This window comes from Syngnathus typhle, linkage group LG6 (genome assembly GCF_033458585.1).
Source record: "Syngnathus typhle isolate RoL2023-S1 ecotype Sweden linkage group LG6, RoL_Styp_1.0, whole genome shotgun sequence".
Classification (NCBI taxonomy): domain Eukaryota; kingdom Metazoa; phylum Chordata; class Actinopteri; order Syngnathiformes; family Syngnathidae; genus Syngnathus; species Syngnathus typhle.
In genome coordinates this window covers 8,791,951-8,819,548 of record NC_083743.1, presented here as the reverse complement: position 1 = coordinate 8,819,548, position 27,598 = coordinate 8,791,951, and the positions used below count along the sequence as shown (strand labels likewise).

Sequence of the window (27,598 nt, the reverse complement as noted above, 5' to 3'; positions counted from 1 at the left end):
TGATTAAACAGTAAAGACAATAAGTGCCTTCATGAATGACTACAAAAATAATAATAAAAAAATACTGTTAAAGTTTAGAGGATTTGGACTATTGTTGCTAAACGATTATTAAAATAGTTGTCGATTAGTTTTGAAAACCGATTAGTTGTCTATTAATCGATTCGTTTTGACAGCTTGAAATATGACTATTGTATGTTTTTACGTGCCAACAAAACGCCGAACTGTCTAGAAAAATATCTATTTAATAACAAATCTCTGTCTTTGTGTGGACATTGTCAAAAGTTCAAAGTTTTAATCGGTTTTGTCACTGAAGAATACTTGTTATGAGTTCAAGTCATATTTCCCATTATTTGTTTCTGTTTTTAATCTATTCATTCTGTCAGTTCAGTTCTGATCCTTCATTTTTGCAGTACAAAATGTCAAGGTTGCGCTTTGAGTGGATAAAGCTGTTTATGACTGTGCGACTGAGTCTGCATCCTCTTGCGTGTGTGTGTCTGTGTGTGCGTTTGTGTGTGTGCACCCACCAGGGTCACTGCAATGCATTCACTCCTTCATTAAGAAACGGAAATTGTATGAAATAAATTGTTCCATGATATTTGAAACTCCGGAGCATATGGTACCATGACAACCAATCTCAGCCATTCCTGTTTTCTTTCATACACTCTCACACACATCAGCACACACGCACTTGTGGTGTCATTAAAAATAGTTGCAGCACCCATTCAAACCACTCCAGTCGTACATTCTGTTTAGTCCAAATTGGTAGAAGGAAAAATAAAACATTGCTGGGCTTCTTCTGTATAATCTATCTGCTTTATGCAAAGGTACTTTTTTTGTGTTATGCATCAAATACACTCGTGTTACAGCAAATTCTCATCAGGTGAATTATTTTTAATGTGGAAATGAGGCAAGAAAGTGACCTGAGAGTTCTCATGATTGGAATTTTGGAGCCGATCATAATCGAAAAAAAAAAAGATAACTGATCTCCTATCTAATCGGTGTCAAAGTCAAGGTTTGTGGGCCAGACACAGCTCGCTACATCATTTTATGTGGCCCATGAAAACAAATCTACTTTCTGTGTCAATACTAAATAAAAACTTTAGTTCATGTTGAAATAAACTGATATTTTAACAGTTTTTACTACTCTCTGATTTCAAAACTAGTTATTCATCACTTTGTTGTGTAGCTTATACTGTGTATATATACTACCAGGCGTCAGTCATAATGGCCCTCCGAAGGAACCTATGACTACAATGCGGCCCACGACAAACACGAGTTTGACAGCCCTGATAGGTCTTATCTGATCAGAACCTGGACCAATCCGTCCAATCTATTTAAACCACTTATACTCATTTTGAATTAAAGTCGGATGATAATTATGGTTTTAACAGTTTGTGAAAATAACCTCCCACGACCCACACACACCGAAGTAATGAATAATTATTTTGCCCGCACGCGACAAACTGAGTGTTGTGACAATCTGCTGCCCACAATTGTAGTAACAAGGTAGTTTTACGAAAACAAGTCAAAAAAATAACAAAATCGTGGCACAACTAGGAGGAAGTTTTGTTTTTGCTGCAGTTCCTCTGCGTGTTTCTGCCCTGCATGACTCTTCTCCGGCTATGATGTTTCACTTAATGTCAAAGGCGGCTTTGTTGCCGCAGTGATTTCTTTTTCACCCACGCTATTTTTGCTCGCTTGCTGGTGCTTCCCGCTTGCCAAGTGGCTTTCCTTGCCTTCGTCTTGCAATCTTTAACGTCTTTACCTTTTCTCTTTTTTGTAAGTATTCACAGTGCTCCTTCCACTCCATGTTTGTGCATACCTCCATTTGGCGCCTCCTATTGCGTAAGCCGTGACATCTATTAACTTTTTAGCCAAGGCTATCATTTCCCGAGGGTTCACCGAGTGGCAGGGTCCGGCCCCCCACGTACAACCTTCAACAGCTCATTATCAGCCTTGTCATCATTCTCTCCTGTCTCGATCCTTGCCATGCAACCTTTATTTCCCTCCCTGTCCATTTGTTTTTTTATTGCTAATTCTTTTCACTGCCTACTTTTGACATGAGCAGCAATGAGCAAATACCTGGAGGAAGTGTATGTGGTTACAGAGTGAAAATGTCAATTTAAAATGATTGTCTGTCGTTTAATGTCAGTCCTATGATTGGCTGCTGAGTCTATGGTCTACCACACAATTAGAAAGGTTCATTAGATACGTATAAGGGATATTGGAAAGGTTTTGCACTTTTGTAGGGTAGAGAAGGAGTCTTTTCTTGGGTGACTGTCATTGTCAGGTATGTGGATTTTAAATTTGGCAAATGTAAACTTTTCTGTTCACTCTACCAGTGCTATAATTGAGCTGCGCTCCACCATTGTTGTTTTGGCAATTACCTATTCTGAAGTTGAACGGACATGTCCGTTTCCCCAAAGACTATCCTTTTACCCGGTAAACCGCAACAATTTTGTTTTTTTAAATGTGCACTTTATCAGCTGGTTACGTACATATAGATGAACCTCTAAAACAAAATCATTTTTTATCCATTTTCAGTCCAAATTGATGCGTTGACTGCAACGATGGCAACTGGCTTACGCTCCAGCTTCCAAGAACAAAATTAACAACTTAGAAAATATTTGAAATGGCAAACAGGTATTTTCTGGAAATTTGACTACTTTGCCTGTGATTGACAGCCTTTAGAATCAAACCTGACCCGAACCAGGTTGACTTCACGGTCACTCATATCCCAAAGGTGTGATCATATTACATATCCAGCTGAACATGTGTCCATTTTGCTGCGAGAAACCTGTATAATCACTTGTCTTGTTATACTATATTCTGCAATGTCTCAATTATCCCCCTTGGACTGAGATTTTTTTTTTAACCTGCTCAACCAAGATATTTAAACGTTACAAAGGTCATGTTTGACTACTGACATTGTTATGCCATTGCATACACACAAGATACAGTTCAAAATACATGTGGTCTAGTTTGTATTTTTAAAGGTTGAACTAACATTGTTAAGGTTTCAAAGATTCCCTCGGTATATCGCAGTTCACCTTTTAAGGCTTTTTTTGTTACAGCGTAGGAATGGTACTCAATAAATGGAGTGCGCTTACGTTGTGCTTTTATCCACACCATATGGTGCTCAAAGCGCTTTACAAAGGCCTACGCATAGCTGGGCTTTTAAAAAAATTAATATTTCAATTTCAAAAAAACAATCTGTCCACACTCCCTAAAAAGAAAATCCACCCAGTGTGTTTTTCAGCACATTTACAAACTCGATAAGAGTTAAGAAAGTTCTCACATCCGCAATGTGTTCTACATTGGATCGGTACAGTATCACTTTTGTCGAGTCACAAAAACTTGCCCCTGATATTCTTGTCAGATCACACCCTGCTAACAGAAACTGCCTCTTGCCAGAATATATCCGCACAAACATGGTTTGCGTTTCACTTTGAACTTTTAGCACCGGTTGAACCTTGTCGTCATTCTCCTATTCTGGTTTTCCTCTGCTGTGAGACCAGCTCAGAGTTGGCAACCTCAGTGTATTTTTGAAATCACCATATCACACGTGTACGTCTTTGTACAGGGCGTGTCTTTGTTGCTTTCCTGTTTTTTTACTCCGTGTCTTGTTGAAGGAAATACATGACGTGCAACAATAAGGTAAAGTCATTTACACTCTGCAGCGGATTTTATAAACGGTGGTGCTTGACTTACTATTTTTACTTGCGGTAATCATATACATAAGTGCAACATTTTGTCTTCACAAAGCTCCTTATTCTAGATCTGATCTACTTGTGCTTTGCACCTTATTCAGCTCCTTAGGCAGTTGCAGCTTCTTCTCAGATGCACATTACTCATCACGCTGAACACACTTCTGTCACAGCCACCTGAAGATGGGCTCCAGTCTCCAATTTCAGAAGAGGCTCTCAAGATTTGTTTTTCTATCAAGCAGGGATGAACTGCAGTCACAGAGAATCTAATAAACCATGGAGGATTGGTTTTCAACAGTATCTAAGAGGCCCGATTCGTTTTAAATTCAATTTTGAACGTAGCATCGTTACTGTCAATCTGAAATATGCCAATGAGTTGATGAATTTCAACTCAAGCATATATGCACAGTATGTTTGGTAAAGGTGGTAGAAATTCCGAGGTGGATCGTGGTTGACATTTTTATATTTGTATTTAGAAACAGTTTTCCTGTTGGAAATCCTCCATTACAAAATGTGCATGCATAATAATTTGGAGCATGGTTTGCAATTTCAATGAAATTTTTTCAAGGACTATTACAAAAAAACAGATTATCTGGATGAGATGTCAAATTGTGTGACTGAGTGCATCAGGCTGCCGTTAATATAGCTCCACCATTATGTAAATTAGCCCTTTTCCCCTGAGTGCACCTTCACCATTTAGAGCTTTCATTCGCAGAAATGTTTTATGGGAGAACTCACACACACGTGCACACACACGCACGCACGTTTCAATCATTGTTTTGTGTGTGTTCCTCGTGACAAACACACATTTGTGATGACATGTTGATTTAGTTCAACTAATCACATGCACAGTTATGCATGCACAGCCCACCCCCTGACACAAATACACACACACAAACGCACACACACCAAGGTTATTCACTGTTTTTTAGGTCCATGCTAATTAAGGTCTCCTGCACTGTGGTTTGGGGTGAGTGAGTGAGTGAGTGAGTGAGTGAGTGAGTGAGTGAGTGAGTGAGTGAGTGAGTGAGTGAGTGAGTGAGTGAGTGAGTGAGTGAGTGAGTGAGTGAGTGAGTGCAGCAACACCAGCTGCTTGTTTCTAATGAAAGCCTTGTGATCAGTGCTCCTCTCTTCAGATGAAGTATTTAATTCCTGAATGAGGGCAGATGAAGATGGACACAGTCCATCTATCAACAGGCGTCCTCTTGACGGTGTATGTGTGCACACTATCATTTGATACGATGAACTAAGAGCGACACTGTTTAACTTTGTGTTTGCTGCTTGGAGCCAACACACGCTAGTGTTCTGGAAAAACATTTCATAAGAAGCAGTCACAGAAAGACTCATACCTTAACATGAGAGTGCAACAGCATGATCTGCAATCATTGTAATTGGTGCACTTGTAGGAATTATACAGACAATCTGGAAATCGTCATTTCTTTGAACACTGTAGCAATGCTGAGAAATTTGGCCCGGGGGGCGGGGTGGGGGGGATTTGTAGTCTAGTGGTTTGCATATGCAGGCTCATTTCCTGGCCGATGCCCTATTCGCAGTTGCCCTGCAATACTGGCAGTGTCTCTCAGTTTATGTAAACTGGAAATTGCTCTTGATCCCCTTGCAAGCTTGAACAGGATAGCCAACCTAAAAAATGTTCTGCCTTGATTCTGGGGTATTGAGTAATGGTGGTTCTATTGATGGCAATTCTTAAGCTATTATTTGAAAATTCTCAGGAAGGCTTTTCCCAGGTGTGTGGGTTCTTCCCTGCATGACATTGTCGCCGGTGCATGTGTGTTGATGGCTATCCAGCTGGAACAACAACAAGAAAGTGAAACACAGGCAAGGTTGATGGAGGCAGTAAGACCCTGAGGATGATCAGAGCGATGGGGGTGGGAGGAGGAGGAGGTGGCAAGAGGAGGAGGAGAGAGCGCGCGTTCACTCTGAGCTTTGCGAGCCGCTGCTCGTGGTGTCAGTGCACTAGTGTGTGTTCCAGCCTGCTGCTGCCAGTGCGAGCATCACCGCGTCGCCGCGTGCGCCAATGCGTGTGTGACCCCGGCGCTCTCTCTGCGTACGACAGGTGGAGATGACATGACCGCGTTCGAGAGGAAGAAGGGGAAGGACCTGTAAGGGCTCAACACACACAGTTTATCTTGAATTCCCCTACATGCGTGCTTAAATTCCAGCATTCTTCAGCTCAAAACTTACCAGATTAGTTTGTGTGTTTGAGTTGTTTTAACAGCAGCTTATCGGCGCGCACAGCTGCCCAAAAAAAAAAAAAATGCATGCGTGCTGACTTTTCTTTTTTGATGCCTGCAGACGAGGTCAGCAAGTGTTACTGCGTCCGGAGGAGAGTTCTGCTCCTAGCCTGACAAGCAGACAGTCCACCACGTTTTCTGAACAGGTCCAGGTAAGAGCCCAGTCTTCCTCGCTTAATTGTCTCGTAGCCAGGTAACTGCCAGGTCTCGAAACAGGAACTCAAACAGGATGCTCGGCACTTTTTTCTCTCCTGCCTTTATTTATTTTCTTCGCCCTTATCCAGTCTGTCACAATCACAGGTAGATTAGGAAACACAGTTTGGGGAAATCTGTCACAGTATCAAATATAAACACACACATGGCGCACACACACACATGCAGGTTGTTCGTTTGTGGAGCACCAAACTTTTTTCTCCGTAGAAGGTAAGTTGGAGCTTGTGTGGCTGCAGCCTTTTTGTTCCCTTGATTCTTATCACTTGCATAGTGTGTGTGTTTGTGTGTTTGTGAAAGAGAGAGAGAGTGTGTGTGTGTATTTGCATGTGTGCACGTGTTGGGACTTGTAGAGTAGGGTGCAGCTAAAAATCATTAAAGACAAAATCCTCATAAATATGAGGAGGAGGAAATTAAAACCAATGTTTGTTTGAGTGGTGGGTGAATGGTTACGCGATCAAGTCAATATGTTTGTGCGTGTGTGCGTGCGTGCGTGCGTGCGTGCGTGCGTGTGCGTGCGTGCTTTTGTGTTGATTCGATCTGTCCATTCAAAGCTCCGGAGGGAATACAAGCAATGTATATTTTTTCTGTTACTCCTTTTGTGCGTTTGGTCGATACGTGTCATACAATTGAGGCATTCAATTTAAAATGACCTCCCTTTTTGTTCTACCGCCCCCACCCCCTTCCTCAACACACACACTGGCACACATTTTAGCACAATAATTGCATTTTCCAGCCACGCTCGCAACAAGTGTGTTGGCATCTGTAATTCAAATTAAAAGAGGCTTTAATGAAAATAGATTGGTTGCCCGTGTGGTCATGCTCCGTTCAGACTGAATGACTTGTATGGATACACACTCAATGAGACACATGTAAATGTACATGCTTTATTTACACACGAGAGATACAATGTGATCATTACGGTGCTTAACTTTATGGGTGTCCAGTGTATTTCAACACATTTACTCCCCCCCCCCCCCCCAGTTGCAGATTGTCTGTAAAGTTATCTTGGCTTTGTATTTATTTAATTTACTTAACCTTTAAATGTGCGTGTGCGTGTTATGTTTGTAGTGTTGCTATATGTGGTTACTGTGCTGGCGTGAGTCAAGCTTCCGCATGCGTATATCCACAGCCAAGCGATGACGCTTAAAAACCTTGTTTAACAGCATTCCGCTTTTGGTTCATTGCTAAGGTGTCACCATGACGTGAAATGCTTGGAAGCGGCTGCCTGCTGACTCACATTCAGCGCCACCTGTTGGTGTTGCCCCGGTGGATTACACATGTTCAGGTCTCGGAGATGTGTAATTAGTGATTAATTTTTGCCTGCTTTGCGGTCATGCTAGTTTAAATATAAAATGATAAAGATGAGCATGGCCGGGGATCAGGGGTGCATTGGCCCAAGTTAAGATTTTGGGAGGAGGGTCTTTGTGCACACTGTATGTACCGTACATTTTCGCATGAGCACTTGAGGCAATGAGGCAGCAAAAGCGGGAGGTTAATCTCTTCTCAGCCCTCAGATGAACAGATGTGGGGATTAATTTGTCAAAGAATTATGTGGTGCTAACATTCTGATGTGTAAGATGGAGGCTGAAATTCAGCGGAACTACCATCTATGGATTAATAGGGGGCAGAGGTCGTCCAGCCGTGTATCCGTTAAATTGAAATACTTTGTGGCCCGAAAATATCCGGGTCCGTTCAAGCGAGGTTTTACTGTGTTTTTCTTTGACAGTATGAAACATAGTCGATATAATGAATTGCTGATTTTTGTTGATTGAGTTGAAAAATGTAAAAGAAATTAAATTCTGAGTACGCAAGTGTACAAGGGAATGAACTAATGATTTCAGTGTCACTTGTAGCACCATAATTATCAAGAGAGTGTGAAGAGATGGCATGCGGCCAAACAAATTCATTTCAAATGTGCTTTCATGAGGATGTGTTTCATGCATACAAATGAAATTGCAACATTCCATGATGTTGTTTATTATCTATAGTATGTACATAGTGGTGCCCTTTCTTTGTGCAAATATTTCCAGTGAACATGCTTATTACTCGACAAGAAATACGCTGACCTTTTTCGCCCATTTAGTAGCTGATGGGCTCCCTTGAACTAAATTTATATTAATTGCATGCATAATTTTAGCAAGGTTTTGTCAACGGATAAAAATCCAAAAATTAGTCAGTATTGGTATCGGTGCGAGTGTCAGTCCTTGCAACATTAACCGATACCAGTATGTACCGACCTAATGTGGCTGTTTAATGATCAGGAACTAGAAATTAGAAGCCAACCGCCCTAATGTGGCTGTTTTTATGATCAGGAACCAGAAATGAGAAGAATAGAAAATTCCCATTAATTTAATGCAATTTTGCGGAAAATCACAATATTGGGATAAAGGTATTTTTCTAAAATGATCTGTCATTTGTCTTGGGGGGAAATTTAGATATCAAAAGTACTAGCATTGATTTCGGTGGTTACTGAACAACTTAATACTCAATAACAATTTGTAAAAAAGTGCTATCCCTACTAAATTTTTATTTTACTTTATGCATGGTAAGGAAACTGAAGAATGAAAACGTCAGATGAAAACTTTATCTAATTTCAAAGGTCTGTAGTTATTTTGAAAGGTTACTGTGGCACATTTTAAATACATTGATTAAAATTCTCCCAGTTTCCCATTTTTCTTCAGTGCTTGTGTGCAAGGTTATGTGTCATCTGCTTTTGCAGTCTGATACTCACTGGGCGAACGGGAAGCGCTTCATTGTCTTCATCAAGGAAATAAAACAGGACGCAGCTCAAATATTGATGCAGTCTCTAGCAAATGAGTCCATATTTCCTCCTACCCAATTAGTTCTCAACTGACTCTGAGACTAATCTTGTTAATTTCACATACGATCTGTCTTTCGACAAAACGATTTAAAGAAAATAAATAGTAGTATATCCGTCGCTGATGATGATGATGATGATGATTATGCTGCTGCTGATGGTGTTGACTAAATTATATGACAGAGGTAACCTTTATTTTTTTCTTTTTTTAATTTGCATTCACATTAGCCACATACGAGACCTCCAATTGAAGCCTGATGGCCTGCTGGGTTGTTCATCAAGTTTCAAGTTTCAAGTTTATTTGTATATCCCTAAATCACAAGCAGTCTCAAAGAGCTTCACATAGACAGAAATTGACAATTATTCATAAAAAGCACAACACAGCATTATGTCTATCATGTTTGTGAAGCACTTTCATTTCTGCTTTGGATTTGAAAAAGCACACGGGGGCAATTTCCATTCAATTGTATGTGACAAAACATAGTCATGTATTTTTCTGCATTGGTATAACTTGTCTGTTTATATGCAACAACTCCAGTTAGCAATCAGAAAAAAAAAATTGAGAAAAAATATATATAATGATAGAAAAAATGATAATAAAAATTATAATATTTTAATGGGCATGCTTTATTTACATTTTACCCGTTTGAGATTTTCACTTTAAATGATCCACATCAGCAGCACTTTCAACAAATTAGCACCTACTTGTGTAACGCAGGCATTAAAAACCTTGGGGCAGAAAATGCAAGCTGCACACGTATGTATGTGTGTCAGCAGTATTGTTGGTGTTTTCTTTGATAAATGAACTACATTTAAAGCTGCTGAAGTATATCTGTTGTGGATCCCTGTGGGATATTAACTTATTTGTTTGTCACCTGAGATACCCAGCTCAATAGTCAATGGATGTGGTGTTTTGGTGTCTCGCTTTATTTCAAGATTTTATTTTTATTTCATTGTGCATCAGATCAGACTTGCACACGTGCAACTGCAAATAACAATTTTTGCTCAAATACTTTGCATGTAAAGAAAGAGAGACATGAAAAAGAAAACCTTTTAAAAGTTACTGTGTTATTTGGTAAACCTAAAACAATACCTCAGCCTTTATTGCTTCATTTTCTTTCTCTTATATCAGTAAGGTTCAGAATTAGACACACTAATTGCATACTGGAAAATCTTCACGATACGTAGAAAATAATTGGCAAGGGAGTTCATAGAATCCCAAAGATAGAGCAGTTAGTCACAAGATTTCAAAATCTCCTTTTATATGTCTCTGTGGACTCAAAATGGTCATTTTAACACTTTAACACACACACAGGCATACTCAAACACACACACACATCTCACTGTTGCAGAGGCGAGTGTATAGAATTGATGTGGGCGGCCTTCCCACATTCTTTAAATAAGGAATAGTTCTTCACCAAGGCCAAGTCATCAGTGCAGAGAGAGTCTATTGTATGTATCTCGATCGAGATATCGATTTATTCCATCTGTCCATCTATTTTATATCTTTATCTTGTATATCTCTCGCTCTCGCTCTCTCTCCCTCTCCACCCATCCCCATGAACACTGAACAAGTTAGAGGCTAGTTTGGGGGCTATTATCTGACTGCTCCATTTAATTTTCCGCCCTTCCATTGTAATAATAAAATTAGTGAATGTTGAATACAGGGCGGAATAAAAGGCAGAGAAGAAAAGAACTGAGAAAGTGGTTGAAAAGAACTTCAAGTGAGGTTGATGTCTGTACGTGATTTCCCCAGGGGATTGTTTTAAAAGGGAAGGGGGGGGGCTTCCTTTTTTTGTGTCCAATCTCACACTGCTCTCACCTATAGTTTAACCTGCACAGTGTGCCAACCAAGAGTATTTACCATGGATTGTTTATGTGCTTGGAGGATAAAATTGTTTACAGTGGTGTGTGTGTTTTTTTAAGTCTTCTACCCTTTGGTTGCCCGGGTCACTTGCACCACCGACAAAGATTGCACTCCGATTAACTCTACACCAATGCACTCAAAGTCACACCTGAAATGTTCCATAGGCTGAGAGGTCAGCGTCCCTCTGGTTTATTGTATACCTTTTACTCTAAAAGCTCAATTGTGCCAGTAGGGACGTAGAGACATGTGCAGTAAGTGGCTTTTAGATATCCCAGTGGACAAACGGACAGTAAACTGGGAAAAGGGAAATATGAGCCTCCATAGAGGTGCCTGTGCCGTCAATATAGTCATCTGCCCCACCATGGTGAACAAACATGCAAAAAAAAAAATAAAAATCTTTAAGGTTGTTCTCAACCTTTGTTCTTAACCTTAAGAGGTTAAGAAAAAAAGACTCCTCTCCTCGCTTGATTCCGTTGAGGCTTTTGAAGAAGTGGCTCAAAAACACAAAGAAAAAAGTACATTTATTCCATCGCCAGAATTTTCAGCTTTTGAAGATTGTTTTGTGGTTGGTCTCCAGATTGAAACGCTCATTGCACTAATCATTTTGCCGACCTTTCATATACTGTAAGAAAAAGTTAAAAAAAAATCAAAATCCATGTTTGGGTAGTGCCACTAAGCGGCAGCACAATTTGAAGTCTGTTCCCCAAATGACCTTTACTTTTTCAAATTAAGACACATGGAGCCACTTTTGTCTCTTTTTCAGTCCTTTGTAAAACCACATCAGAAACAGCAAAGTTCTCACGCGGCTGATTTTTAGAACTTGTTGACTCTGAGGGACACGCGAGAAAGACGTGACTAGCCACTGTCCAAGTCATGCTAATGTTCGCTCTCAGTCACTTCGGATAGCCATTTTCTTCACAATTACCGTTTTTTTCCGTGTATAGTGCGCCCCCATGTATAGTACGCACCCCTAACAATGGCATGCTGATGCTGGAAAAAAGCTTGTACCCATGTATAATACGCACCCAATTTTTATGAATTTTTTTAAATTTTGTTTTTAATTTTTTTTTTTTTTTTTTTTAAGTCCCAAAGATCGTCACACATGCAGGGAGGCAATGGGTCCCATTTTTAAAGTCTTTGGTATGGTCTTAACTAGGCTGGATGTCATTTCTTTTGTTGGCGTTGATTTCTCCGACTGCCCCTAAACGCACCACCGCGCTCCGTGCGCACACGGCGGCTCTGTATGGGAGAGACGTTGAAGAGGAATAAAAACACCCTTGGAAACCAAAACTTGCCCCTCGTCGTGACTCGGAGCCGCAACAAATGTTTCGGATTTGTGTAGGGTACATTGTGACAGACGGCAAACTAGCAGGTGATCGAGCGAGCGTCTGATACAAGAGCATTGCGGTCGTATGGAGCGTGTTTGAAATGAACAGCAGAGACGAAAGGAACAAGGCAAAGTGTTGTGAAATAAAATATTACCTGTAATACGCATTTTGTTATTTGCTGATTGAAACTGCTAATTAAACTGTGAATTGAAACTAATAGGTGGAGAACTGAACTCTCGCTCTTTATATAGCTGACGTGTCTTGCGCAACCGTTCTGCGCATCTGTAATGGCGGCCTCCGTATGACGTCCGGTCCGCGATGGAGATTAAAAAACAAACAATATTTGACAATAACACACCATCGAGGATTGCACCATCGCATCAAACGATGTGTCGTCAATTATGAATTTTACTAAGTGTGTTGGGCAGGATGGCTGAATGCGATGCGCGATTGACAACAAACAAGAAGAAAGGTGAGTTTTATTTCGGGGGAGATTTGTCATGTCTCGTCCCCAGTTTTGCTATGTGTCTAGGTTGCCATAGTTTCTGTTCGTGTCACCCCGCTCTTCCTGTGTCACCTCAATCGATGTAACGTGTTTTGTATTTAAGTCCTGTCTGCCCCTCGCTCACCGTTGGATCATTGCATGTGTTACTGTCATTCTGTTCCTGTCTTTGGTAATGTCACCCTGTCTTTTTGTTCCACGACTTTGTCGGTCAGTCCTGTTGTTGGTTTTGTTGTACCATGACTTTATTTAAAAAAAAAAAAAAAAATTAAAATTTTTTTTCTTTGTACCCATGTATAATACGCACCCCAGATTTTAGGACAATAAATTAGTAAAATATTGCGCACTATACACGGAAAAAAACGGTAGACACTTGTTAATTTATTTTTCTGCTCCTACTTAAATTCTCATGTTTCTGATTTATTACTCGACAGTTCATTCTCATTGTTTTTACTTGCCATGTAGCACTTTGAGATTCCTCCGAATGTAAAGTGCGTTATAAATATAATTTATTATTATTATTGTTATTCATCCTAACTTGTCTAATAGCTCTTCACACCTCTCAAACGATTATCAAATTAATCGATATTGTTGAGGATCGATTCATCGTTTAGAGACCTGTGCAAATCCTTGCAATTCCCGCCTAGAAACATATCGTCCTCCATGAAAGCTGACCGGTTATTTTTGTGTTTTGATCCAAATAAAGCAAAACTGTGTTTACTATGGAAATCAGTGAATAACATTGCCACCTATTTTTTGGCAAACTTTACGGACTAAAGCAAAAAATGAATCATCATCGATTTATGTTTTTGCATTTTATGCAATGTCAAATTGCAAATAGTGTTTTTTCATAAAGGGATAGAAATTAGAAAGTGTTTTACATCCGATTCAGAGGCTGGGTCTTCCAACCTCTTCTCCCAGACATGTATGTCCTAACTATTCTGATTAGCATCCAAATTTAAACGGGATTAAGGTTTTGTCATCAGATGAACTCAAGCACTAAGAAACGATCTCAAAGTGTTTGGCTAAGGATTTGTTGCCTGCAATTATAACTGCTGTCACCTTCAGTGTTGATACAAGAGCTTCATTGTTCTGATGGCTGTATCAACAATGGCAAACATTTGCATTGTTGCAACATGTTAGTACAACCGACATATCTTTTTTTTCTGTCATTTTCTAAAGCAAAGCTCATCAGGAAAAAAAAATGCTTTTGGTCATGTGTTCTTTTGCTGGCGAGGATCTGTCGAGCCACTCGACAGCCGTGTAGAACAGAATGTGTGTCTAATGTGTCAATGAGCACTCTTGCTTTCCATGTTCTGTCCATCTGCTCTTTCTGGGTCCTACTTGAACTCAACAAATCAAGAGTACAAACACAAATTTACTCTCGACAAATATATATTGGCGTATATTTACTCTAGACATTACATATACTATGGAAGTTTATCTGTGCCATCGGATTTTGAATTCGAATTTGTAGCACTGAATTTTTTTACATCCAATTTTTAACACTGAATTTTTTTTTGCATCTAAATCAGACTTTGAATTTTAAAAGCCATCGAATTTCTAGCACTGAATTTTTTTTTCCTAAGACATTTTTTTCAATGTCTCAAAAAATTCAGTGTCAAAAAATTCAATGTCTTAAAAAATTCAGTGTAAAAAAATTCGACATCTCAAAAAATTCTATGTAAAAAAATTCAATGTCTAAAAAAATTCAGTGTAAAAAAATTCGATGTCTCCAAAAATTCAGTGTAAAAATATTCAGCGCGGACATCCGGGGTAACCAAGGGAGAGGTAATCGATCCCTGTATCAAATCATCCAACGTTCAGCCAATCAAGTTACGCTTCATTGGTCATGTGACGTCGAAACAGGAACGTCGTGAAGTTCAAGTTCATTACAGTATTACAGTATTAACTGTTAGTATTACAGTATTAACTGTTACTGTTACCTTTGAACTTCACGACGTTCCTGTTTCGACGTCACATGACCAATGGAGCGTAACTTGATTGGCTGAACGTTGGATGATTTGATACAGGGATCGATTACTTCTCCCTTGGTTACCCCGGATGTCCGCGCTGAATATTTTTACACTGAATTTTTGGAGACATCGAATTTTTTTACACTGAATTTTTTTAGACATTGAATTTTTTTACATAGAATTTTTTGAGATGTCGAATTTTTTTACACTGAATTTATTAAGACATTGAATTTTTTGACACTGAATTTTTTGAGACATTGAAAAAAATGTCTTAGGGAAAAAAAAATTCAGTGCTAGAAATTCGATGGCTTTTAAAATTCAAAGTCTGATTTAGATGCAAAAAAAAATTCAGTGTTAAAAATTGGATGTAAAAAAATTCAGTGCTACAAATTCGAATTCAAAATCCGATGGCACAGATAAACTTCCATAATATACTTAAGCAAAATGGCCTGGTAATAAAATATACATATGAAAAGCTTTTTTCCATTGCACTCGGATATTGTGGATCCAAAAAAAAAAAAAGTAGTAAGCAATGATATCGGAAGGATGATCGCTTACTAAGCTTCTGATTGATCCGATGTCTTTTTTTTTTAAATGCTCCCAACCCGTAGAGGGCTTATTTGTATGGCAGATCGAGCTTGCTAGTGCTTCAGGTTTTGTCTGCATTTTGAAACTGTAACCTATTTGAACGAAACACTCGAAAACAAACTGAGAAAAACACAAACACATCGGCAGACTTATCCATGTACTGCATCTAGTCTATGACTTTATATGAAGAATAGAGCCAGCACATGATTGTGCCGTCTTATCATACTGTGATGTTTATCACTGACGACTAAAATACAGCCGAAGCTTGGAGTTTTCATTGTCACATTAAATTCCTATCAGATGTCAGCTGAGAAACCATGACCTAAAATATGTCATCAGTGAAGAAAGGGGGATTTGTTTTTGGAGCATGCTCAAGATTAGTTCCGCATTCTTTTCACGCAATTGAAAAGTGAACTCTTTGTATCCTCACTAATGGGCATTATTAATAAAGTTTACATTACGTTAAATTTAGATTACAAATGACAAGTAAGAAAAAACTCTTTGAGTTCAAAGTACATGCTGTTGCGCACGTGTAAAAAAAGCAGATCAAATACAAGATGATGAACTCAATTTATGACCATGTCAGTTGGTAAAAATCAAACTGGACTCGGCATGCTTTGGAAAGAAACAATAGAGCCTTTGAAACTGAACAAATGTGGACTACACACTTGCAATTATTTCTCAATCATGGTGCTGTACGCTTTCTTTGGCAAGCACTTTTCTGTCTGTGTCCCTACGTCACTCTCACACACACACAAACACACACACACACACACACACACACACACAGAATTAAGGAAGTTGTTTGAATGCAGTGATTGCCTCAAAAGTTAGGGCAACAAAATGGCACACTTTACAATGATTGTGATTTACTGGGATAAATGAATAAAAACACATCTAAATTGATGATGGACTCATGTGTTAATGACAAAACTGCCATGAGCGCTTCTCTTCATTAAAGCACTTTACTGCTTGATGTGAAGTATTGTTAATTATCCGAAGAGACAATAAGTCTTTGCTTGATCCCCGGCTCGGCCCCACTATCAACTTCTTGCACCTTGTCCGATTCAATTTGTCTGCATCTATGTACAGTAGGTCCTTTTCTCGTTATACGTGACTCTTCCGTGAAACCCACACAGTCACTTATCTGCCTCTCATAAAGCGCTAATGTTAATAGTTATCCGGATATTAATAAGCCAATCACAGACAGGTGGCCATTGATTATTCCACAAATGCTAGTGTCCCCTTGAGAAATTAGCTGAAGCATCGATGCGCGTCGCATAAAAAGCTCATTGTGTATGTACAGGCGGAAGCAGACGGACGGACGGACGGGCGGGCTGCAGCCGTGTTGAAGCATTAGATCTTGTGAGGCCACACGCAGAAAACAAAAACAAAAGAAATATCCTGTAATATAATAAGCGCAATTGCCTTATTATGATTTATTGGTGTATTTTTGTTACAGCTCCTTATTACTATGCTGACATAATCAGATTTCCGGTTGCGATCAAAGGCTTTTAAACTTGTCAGCATCTTAAGCAGGCACACACACACACACACTTGTATAGATACACTCTATGCTGGCAAAGACAGAAGGCTGCATGCTAAACAACATGCCTTTTCTATTAAATCAAACAGCAATGAGACGACATGTTATCCATTCCAACCATAATCTGCGGCTCAGCTTCAATCTTTTATCAAGACGAGACACTTTCTAATGTGTCCACGACAATTCGAATGTGTGTGTTGGACAGTTATAAAATGAGGACGCTTTTGTCCTGCTGCTCAGGAAATGAAATTGACATTACTCATCTATCAAGACCACTATCCCCTCCTCTCATCTTTCCTCTTTTCCTTGGCTTTACTTATCCTCCCATCATGTGGTCATCATTGGTCCATGTGCCTTGTTTCTTTATTCTGTTTTTATTGTTTGTCCAACACTAGATTTGTAAAAAAAAAAAAAAAGAATAAAGAGAGCCCAAAGTCCCGCAGAGCAAGATCATCAAAGCTCGCTATGATGAAATTATGACTTGGCTCCACAAATGCATTTTTGTGGAGAATAATTGTGTCCGGAGCTTGTGAAGTTGGTGACGTCACACCAGACGGAGTGTAAAGCATTTCTCTTTCAGTGGCGGCTCGTCAATTGAGCCACCTTGAAAGGAACAAAAAATAAATAGTGAAAATGAATTCATAGAAATACTTCAAAATATTCGATTTTACAGATATGCAGGAGAAATTGTATACATTTTTTGATTCGTAAAATAGATTTGTTATCTCGGGGATACAAACTCCTCGTCCTTGTGCAATACACATTTATCGGGCACAATTGGGCGCTGCAAAAAACCTTTTAAGAGAGTTACTTTTAAAGCCAATGTCATTTCCTCTCGGGCTCCGGCCAATCTGATTGGCTCCTACATTTGATGGGAACTTGTCCCCATGTGGCCCAACCAGGCTTAGTCAAGTCTTTTTCTGTCAGCAAAGAGGCAAAATGTGTCAAAATCTTTCACACGTTTCAAGGCATGCTTTTTTGCTCCATTAACCTCGAAGAGGCTTAACATCCAGCTGCTCCAGAGGCGTCAGCATTAAATTCAGGATAAATAAATGTTTCTTTGTCCCATTATCAATGTGCATTTCACAAACACATTTTTAATATTTTATTTTTTGGAACATTCTATCAGTACTGTGATGAATAGGCTGAAATATTAAATGTGTATTTAATTTTTCCCTGGGCTTTCATTACTTTTCGGCACAATCTTCAATCTATCATTAAAGTTTCTGCTTTCAATCATTCTGCCTTTTTCAAGACTTATCTTACAAGCAACAGTGTCCCTGAACATAGTCATTCAGTGCCAAGGGCACTGAAGTGTGTTGAACCGTCCCGATAAAAAATGAATGCATTGTGAGTTTTTTCAATGGCTGTTTTTCTAACTGCTTTCCACATTGTTCGCTTTCATTGTATGTGTGCGTGCATGCGTACATGTGTGCCGTGTCCTGTGATGAATGCTAAAATATGACGGGACTGTAGTGGATATTTTTAAAAAGTTTACACTGAACACACATAGGCACACACAAGCCTGGTGAGAAATTACAAATAAATGAATAAAAATAAAAAAAGAATGTTATGAAAGAATAAAAGATTGAGACAAAGGTTATGACACAAAGCAAAGGGGATGAGTTTGAATGAATATGCTTTTCTTTTCCCCGTTGGGTCGTTATTCTTTCTCCGTGATGTTTATCACCGTGGCAACTGTCATGCAGTCGTGCCGGTGTGTGGGCGATGGGAAGTGAAGATGTGTTATTTCAGAGCAGAAACAGTAATTGGAACTGAAACTTCAGACAAGGACAATAGAATTGGATTTTCTTTTTTTTATTATTCCATTGTCGCCTTGTCATCAAGTTGTATGGAGAAACCTGAGCGTGTTTTTACGTTCCTGTCAAGATATTTTATTGAGAAATTGAATGTGACCTCAATTAAATTTACTGAGTGAGATCATTTCTTCAAAGCTTATACTTCACGTCATCGCACATGAAGCAGACAGGGTGCGAAAGAGGCAATTAGAAAATGTGGGACAAACAAGCAGCGTGTGAGCGTTTCATAGCACACTGCTAAATCACACAATTATTCTCTCATCAGGCATCCTTTGTGTTCTCATGAGATTTTGAACCAAAAAGCAATTAAAGTGGAAGTCCACCAAAATCAATTCTCAGAAACTTCTTGATTTGTTTAGATTCAGTTTTGGAATCGGTCAATTTAATGGTCAAACTATTTTGATTTTGGCAATTTGGAACATTTTAATCAGCAATTAAAATCTGCAATCTGTTTACGACTAACTACAATATTTCAGGTGCAATTTTTACTAAAGTCATTTGGAAACAAGCTTAGAGTTGACAGATATTTTCCTGGAGAAGTGAAAGTGAAGCTGCGTGAGATAAACGATCTGTTCAATTATTTGTGCACAGCCTCGGATTCTTACGGTGAAAAGGGCATGTTTGGAAACTGGACTGATTGGGTCCGTGTGGATGTTTGAGTCTTTTTTTTTTTGTATGAATTGAGAAAGTTCCAACTTTAAATTAGTACTCAAGGTGCATGTGTGTTTGTGTGTGTGTGTTTCTGCGAAAAGAACGAATAAAGGAAGATGTCTCATGCTGTTATTTTTCCCCGTTGACCTCGCAAATGAAATGTTCCCTTACCAAAGAATACGTATGTCACCAAGATCGGACAAGAGGTTCCTGGTTCTTGTGCTCAATTGAGAAATAATGTATAATGCTTAGTTTCCGTTGCTCAGTACATGTGGTGGCCAAATGTGCAAAGAAAATGCAACACAAGTGTGTGTACTAATAGTACTATATGATTTTGCTATCTTTTTAACCACATTATGCAAAAATTATGACATATATATTATTATATTATAAATATTCTGTGTGGTGTGGAGACATTGTAGTGCAATGATGATTAAATAGAATGACACGCTTCCTTTTTGCATTTTAACAACATAATGTTAGAAAATGGTCACGAATTCACCAGGCGTTATTTGTTGTTGTTTTTTTAATCAGCCATGACAATGGATTACTAATGGCTTCTGCCCTTTATGTAAATAAGCTCATAGCAATCTAACCAGAATCTTAATCACAAATGACTTGACGTGTCATGCCTTATTACTAGAAAATTTCTTTAACGGGATAGTAAGAAGTAAGAAAAATAATTACACAGACCATAATTCCTGTCCCTTCTTGGTAGGACTGTACGATTCTTCCTCTCCAACTCACTCCAGCTGTCATGGTAACAAAATGAGGCACTGCTGCACATTGAGCGATGATTAATATGAGGCCATTTTTCACCGAAAATGGATACAAATTAAGACCTTTGGTCCAAAAGGACTTTTTTTCCCCCGTGTGGGATAAATAAAGAAATATCTTTAGTTTGAAAATGCAAACATTTACACCGGCTCTCCAAGTTTTGTCTGAAAAGTGCATGGTTATTGTTTGTGTGTGTGTGGTCACTCAGTCTGGGAATGTGCAAGCGTGTCACAAGCAAAAACACAAGACCACAATGACGGACCAGATCACATGCACTTAAAAGGCACCACTACTGGCTTGACTGCACACGATCATATTTTCTTTTTTAGTTCTCATTTCTTTTTTTTTTTACAGGCCCATGAATGAGACCCCCCCTCTTGTTTTACTTGCTCACATGTAAATGTGCCTTTGAGAGCAGACTCCAAGGTCATTGTGCAAGGTGAGCCCACAGCTCCCACCAAGCCTGAGGCTAAACAAGGAAGCGAAAGTCTCCCTTGAATGACAACTAAAGTTGCTGCATAATAGAATACACAATAAGCCTAATGTTGTCTTATGATTTGATCAAACATTTTCAATTGTATATTATATAAAATGTTGACAGTCTAAAACAGGTGGACTTCATTTTGATGCCCTGCCACTGTTTTATAAATAGGCCTTTTGATTAGTGTTACAGCTTGTGACAGCATATTAAATATAGAGAGGAGCAACATACCTAGGGAATGATTTTAATGAGGTTCGGTTTTAATTTAACCCACCAGGGTCAACCTCTGTTCATTGTCTTTGGCGTGGGTTACACCCGCAAAAAAAAGAAAGAAATAATGATGCAGTCTTTTGACACTCTGACACTTTGAGCTTTCCAGTTGATATAGCAGTAAAAGCCTCAGTCACTTTAACTGCACATTTATCAGCCTGGGTGAGATGAAGCAAGAAGAGTCGCTCTGGGACAAAATATCGATATCGCAATGTAGCGTCTCATTTAGCTCTCAATGTAGTGTCACTGTTTTTGACCAACATCCAATATTGACTTTCAACAATCTACTTGTGTATTTGTTGACATCTTGGGATATGAATCATAATGCTCTTTGTTGTTCTGAAACATTTCAAAAGTGTTTATCAAAATGCTTTTTGTTGGCGCCACTGCTTACAGCACTGTCAAAAATTGAGGTGACTTAGCTTAGATCTGGTGAACTGTATTGCCCTGATTTTTTTTTTTTTTTAAAACGCAGTCTGTTCCATGCAATCTATTTTATTTTCAAACAGTTGCAGTATCCCTCCTTTGCATTTAAATCAGGGCGGTCGGAGCAGTTTGACATTGAGAAAACAGAATTAGATACGCAGTGACCGTGGCAGGTAAACTGCGAGAACTCCCCTTGCGCACAATATCTTCGCCCGCGCATGTGACGTGGGCAGTTGGAGCCAGCCTCGTACCCTCGACCCCCACCCACTTTGTTCTGATTGTTTATCTCCTTTTTTAGGCCCATATGGTGGCACAAGAATCACAAGTGCAACAGTCGCAGCTGCTCCTCAGATTAGCTCAACAGAGTTCACATCTCGTAGGCTAGAACAGCTGCTCGGGACTTTAAACTGAAGAGTTTCCTTCAATTGTGTATTATGTTAAGTTGCTTTTGCTATAGTGTCTAAGAACCACCACAAGTTTCTTCTTGTGTTATTTTAGCATTGTAAGGCTCCGTCAGTTACCGCCATTGTACGGTTTATTTCAGTGCAAGTGCAGAACGACGATGTCATGCCCGTGGGCAAAATGCGTTTCCCTTGTTACTTTTTAATGCTATTTCAGGGCTTTCAAACAAAGGCACACTGGATCAATATCACCTACAAAAGAATGCAGCAATGTTTTGGTCTTGTGTAGTTTCTTTGATGTTTTAGGTTATTGTATTGTTTTAAAATATTAATGTCACTGGTGTTGTATTGGTTGACTGAGCTGGTTTCCATGCAGACAGTGTGGATGATTGCCTGTGGCAGTGTGAATGGTTTGTCTGGCTCCATTAGTTTCCTGTCATTGACTTGGTTCCCCAAAGTCATGATGGATGGATGGATGGATGGATGGATGGATGGATGGATGGATGGATGGATGGATGGATGGATGGATGGATGGATGGATGGATCTGTTTTTTTCTCATGCTGGAATGAGAAGTGACCCGCCTTGTCCATCGGTATCATAAATGACTAAAGTGGGCAACTTGTGGTTACTATGACAATCAATCAATGGATGAAGCGCAAACTTGAGTTAATGGCTTTTTCCGTCTTGCCCCTATATTAAATCGTAAAGCCCTGAGGTGGCTCAAAATGCTTTCGTCAATTGAAAACTTTTGCTACTCGTGTGACAAGTCTAGACAGCCTCGGCTCGTGCTGCCTTGAGCAAATTTGTAAAGGGTTGCCACATCTAGCAGCTGCTTGACATTTGGTCTGAACAAACCAAAGGTTTTCTTCCTAAAGTCCAGATATCTTTGAAAAGTCACTCCAACACAATCATATCAGCAGACAAGTCGTCACTATGTCAAAAAAGAACAAGCAAGTTTCATCGAGAAATAAGGTGCCTAGTTTTTTTTTTTTTTTTGTCGCGTATGGCGCATTTCTAAAAGTGTTGGACTGAAAGGAAGGTCTAAATTTGTCTAGATTATTCATGTTATTTATGTTTTCCTATGCAGTATACATCTCCATTACCTTGCAATACTAACCCCCTCCATTTAATTGGCAAAGCGGTACCGCGCCATCAGTCATAATAGCGTCACGGGCGTCAGCTCAAGCTCAAGCTGCTTGTTTCCTTTTCAAGCCAGCAGCATTGATCCCAGCACCACAAGCACCTTTTTGCTGTGGAGGTTATGTAGAAATAACATAGTCTGTTTAATTAATCCCTGGGGGCAGGAAAAAGTATCTGTACAAATGTCATAGTAAAAAAAGAATTGCTCTATATTTGCTCATTCAACATACCCACAAACCTCACTGACCTTCCCTTGGTGTAAATATTAATATGCTAATATTTAAGGTTGGAAATTGTGGGCATTTTTTTCAATTAGCTTTACTATTGTGATTTGAATTTCATTGATATTTCTTGGTCTAAAAGAGAATTTTGAAATGTTTATAAATAAGTTTCCTCAGCGGATGTTTAACAGAAAATGTACATGAATGATTGTTGTACATTTTCTAATCAATTTGGTTCATTCGGATTTCTCATTAAATCAACCTGAACCTTTAGACTGTTGGAATTGTCTCTTAAAGTCGTATTATTACTGTCATTAATAATATTGCCAAGCATTGTTTGTGAGGGGACCATGCTCAAGAATGATTGTCCAAGTTGAAATCGTAAATAGTTCAACTTTTTTATGGTAGCGCCAGCCTGCTCAAGAAAATATTTTTCTACAGACCAGCGCTGATGTTGAATAAAATGCTTTTGCAAAATTTTAATTTCCTTTTATATTTTCTGTTCTATTTAAGTGTGAAGCTATCCTTGTGGTTTTGTGGAAAAGTTTAAGTGTATATCTCAGCTGGAAATCCTTCTTCGAGAGCACATAGGCAGCTTTGCTGCGTTTGTAAAGGAAATTGCTCCAAGGGCTCTCTCGATATTGTGAGCATTTTGTTACGCCATGTAGTTATCAGCAACCGCTGAAAGATTTCAGGCCAAGGTGACTACAGAATTTATGGGTTTTAGGGGAAAAAAACAACAATGCCAACTAAACGGCTTTCAGGCATCCACATTGGTGTTCTGAGATACAGGTCTTATTCATTCCGCGACCTCGCTTGTAACTTAAAACCCTTGCACCTAAGCATTGCTCACATATGAAGCAAATGGAAATGCCATTAAGTAACAAAACATTTTTTAATGTGGGGAACCAGATTTACTTCATACAATAATTAAAAATATAAAATAAATCATTATTAATTAATTGCTGTTTTGCTGTTTTCCTTGTCGAGAGTAAGAGTCGTTTTTCCACAGATAAAGAATATATTCCTTTAGGTATTAGTATATTGTTGTTCTACAGGTGTTGCAGCACCCTTTTTGTTCATATAGCCACTGCTTAAAGCACTTGAGTAATGAGTAATAAAAAAATCATTTAATAAATGTCACTTAAGTAGCACAGTATATTGCCTCGCCGTCAATCCTTCAACTCCTCGAAACAGCTGTTGTCTTGTATGTACATGCACATGCATGTATGTGTGCAGATTTAGAGCCTCCGGTATGGGGGTGTCTGTTATTATTAGAACCTGTCGTCATGGTAACTATTTCCCATACACTAATTGGTTTCATAACAAGAAGAGTCGGTACATGTTGAACTTGCAGAGAAAGTCGGAGAGAAAGACGAGAGGAGAGTGAAAGTCAAAGTGGAAATACACAGCGATGAGTGGACAGAGATTGTTAGAGGTCATTAGAGACCACACCAAAACACGTTGGTTTGCTTAGATTGTTCTTCGGCCTGAATGTTTGTTTCTCGATATGTGATTTGGCTGGCGACCAGTTCAGAGTTTACGCAATGTAATTTATATGACATTTATCACCAACTTCACTCTTTTCAGTCTAAATGGGCCAGCGTAAAAGTCACATCCATAAGATCTCTCGTTGAATGTGATGTAGTTTGTTCGCCATCCGTGTGACTCCACGCAGATTGTTTTTCTTCCTTCAGAAACACAAAGAGCTTTCATGTAAGCTGTGTTGTTCGTGCTCACAAAAAGCCTTTTGTTATTTCTCTGCCGCGTCATTTATTTGTCCGTGTTTGCATTCTAATCTGTGCAAACATTCTGCAAGTCCTTTGACTCCATGAATGATTCTGTCAGCTGTTGACACAATATTCCCAACCACCGGACTCAAACATCCTCTAAGAAATCACTCAGCGCTTGCTTCCATTTTACACCTCTTCGCCAACTGGGACAACAGCCACAGTCGCTCTCATCTGAACATGTTCAGCAAGACAATCGCTTAATTAAATGTGACTTACACGGCAAGTTGCATAGACAGAAGAAAACGTGATGTTCTCCAACTCAAAGCCACACCAGCATTGTCCTTAAACACTGTCTGGCTGGCTGTAAGCTCGGCCGACATGCCAGTCCATGTGTATTTGAGGCACACAGATGGTCTCAGCCCTGAATATGGATGAGGAATCTGACACCACAACTCAAACAAACCACATGGACGAGACAAATGAAAAAAGGAATTAGAGCGAATAGAATGAAGAGACGCAAGGATCAATGAGTTGAAAGCTCAGGTGGAAACGCAGCCGTCAATACACACATTTACTTTTAATAAGCTTCTTTTTCAATCCCCCCTCTATCCCTCCTTTATGAATTATGAGGCATAAATGAGAACTGTGTGTTTGTGTATGCATTGTGATTGTGTTTGTCTAATAGATGGCATCGGGCCAGGAGCGAAGGCAAGGTGCACTGCAACAATTGCCGCCACAGCATCTGCCAAGCCAAGACTGCAAAAGTCTCTTGCCATACACACAAATATTTTACATCCAGGACCAAAATAGACAGAGGCAACTGCACACATGCGGACAGAAAACACAAATGCATACCATCTTCCAATGCAAATGTTGTGCGTTCTGCTGAAGAAAACATCTCAGGCATATTTGAGTGTGTATATGTATTTATGTATATATATTTTGTGCATGTCTAGCCACAGGTGGCTAGTTAGCCTCCAAGAAGGAAAGAGTAGAGAGCATGAGAGGGAATTATAAACACAAACTATCTTTTCAACCAACTTCAACATGGAAGAGGTTTTACACGCTGGCATAGTACAGATAATAACATCAGGTAATGAGCTGTAGCAAAATGCAAATACTTGGATGCACCATTTTTTCTCCAAATGACTTGAGGAACTATGAAAAAAAGCTTTCATTCTTTACTGATGATATCTTTTTGTTATGTCTGACAAATTGTGTGGGATTATGAAGAGAATGGAAGGTATTAAAATGTTATTATCTGTTGCTTTGACGCAAAGGCTGGAAATAAAAAAAATCCTCTAATTACTAGATATTGTCAGAGTTGAATGATATTTGAGAACTATACTTTGGTGGGTTGCATTATTTATTGACTTGGAAGTTGCAAAATATCAGTGGCACATTTCATGTCATTTAGTTGTTGGTGTTTGGCAATAACCTGTTAAAGATGATCAATTTGTTATGTTACAGGTCGTACTGATTTTGAAGTCTTGGAGTTGCTTGTGTAAGCCAATACATATATCAGTGTTGGATGTGTTAGACAAGCAGCTAAAGGTTGTCAAATGTTGGACTTTCAAACGTTTTTTGTCCCTCTGTGATATGGCAGCAAAACACTTTGGCCTTGTTGGATAGCTGACGAGCATTGTTGCTTGCTTAAAAGCCCAGTGATTATTTTATTTTATTTTATTTTATTTTATTTTATTTTATTTTATTTTATTTTATTTTATTTTATTTTATCTTATTTTATTTTATTTTATTTTATTTTATTTTATTTTATTTTATTTTATTTTATTTTATTTTATTTTATTTTATTTTATTTTATTTTATCTGTTTACCTGTTGGGCTGGACCGTTCTCATCCTCATTCCATTCATTCTGCAGACAACCTGTTGAGGTAGTGAAAGCACAGGTGTCACTATGACTTCAAAAGTCTCAGAGACAAAATAACAGCAAGCCGCCGCATAATGCACACCCTGGAAACGCTCTCCAGCTAGCGCACCGTGTCTTTTTTTTTCTTTTTTTAAATGGGCTTTTGATATTTGGGATAGATGCTGCAGTTGAAGCTTTCTGTGAAAACGCTCTCATATAAACAGAAATGCTTAAAGCTTCCAGAAGGAATAATTTTGCACTCAAAGAAGAAGTTATATTTTGCCAAGTCAAACATTGCCCACGATAGCTCATTCCAAGGCCTTTTGGGTCTTTGGAGAACAGGAATGTATTAGAACCAAAGACAGCTTGGAGTAGAGCAAAGTGGAGGAAATCAATCTTAAGTGGTCTTGGCACGACTGTAAAGTATTGGTGATTTGTGACTAATGGGCTGAACTAAGCAAACCCTCCGGTTATTTCCAGGACTGAAATGTTGGCTTCCATCCATGTCGCTCTCCCCCTTTTCCCACCTTGTATCAACCAAGGTAACCATCAAATGGTCACCCTTAGGGAACTTCTTCAAATGTCTGCCTGGTCGATTGAAACAGGCACAGTTTCACCCCCGGTTCAGGTCTTCGGGGACTGCTCATATCTGAGCTAGTGAGGCTCAATGACTTTTTCCGACATCTCCAGTTATCTGCACGAGGGAGATGAAGCACGAGGAGATAATAGTTCAGTGTCTCTGGGTCTGATCATGATAACCCTTTTCAATGCACTTTATTCCACCATGACGAACAGCAATTTTAATTCCTTCGTTTCTTCCATTTCAGCTTTTTTTTTTTCCTCATTTGGTTTCTTTGGAATTGACTTTTCTTTTTTTTTTTTAAACAATCGATTGTCAGCCACAGTAAAACTGGACTTTATAAATATAAATACAATGTTGACACTAGTGTGCCAAGACGTTATTAGGGGTTCTGTGGCAAATATTCAATTGATTAGTTTGAAAGTGATTGTT

At 39.0% G+C, this 27,598-nt stretch overlaps 1 protein-coding gene and 1 long non-coding RNA gene across 5 annotated transcripts in view; one reads left to right on the top strand and one right to left on the bottom strand.

Moving 5' to 3' along the window:
* LOC133155336 (cGMP-dependent 3',5'-cyclic phosphodiesterase) overlaps window positions 1-27,598 on the top strand; it is a 96,837-nt gene that overhangs the window by 20,559 nt on the left and 48,680 nt on the right. For 2 of the 4 annotated variants that reach the window (XR_009714658.1, XM_061280560.1), the window contains exon 2: window positions 6,021-6,111. Coding sequence is in view for 3 of the 4 variants with exons in the window: in XM_061280560.1 (XP_061136544.1) it covers window positions 6,021-6,111 (91 nt within the window). In the remaining variant the exon portion in view is untranslated. Of the gene's footprint in view, window positions 1-3,479; window positions 3,658-3,811; window positions 4,921-5,199; window positions 5,828-6,020; window positions 6,112-27,598 lie in introns of those variants that run through there. The other 2 variants (XM_061280563.1, XM_061280562.1) reach the window with 2 other exon arrangements.
* On the bottom strand, window positions 5,080-20,334 carry LOC133155337 (uncharacterized). The gene is made up of 2 exons (XR_009714659.1): window positions 19,962-20,334; window positions 5,080-6,244 (listed from the first exon to the last, which is right to left on the bottom strand). It is a non-coding gene; the product is annotated as an uncharacterized LOC133155337 (long non-coding RNA).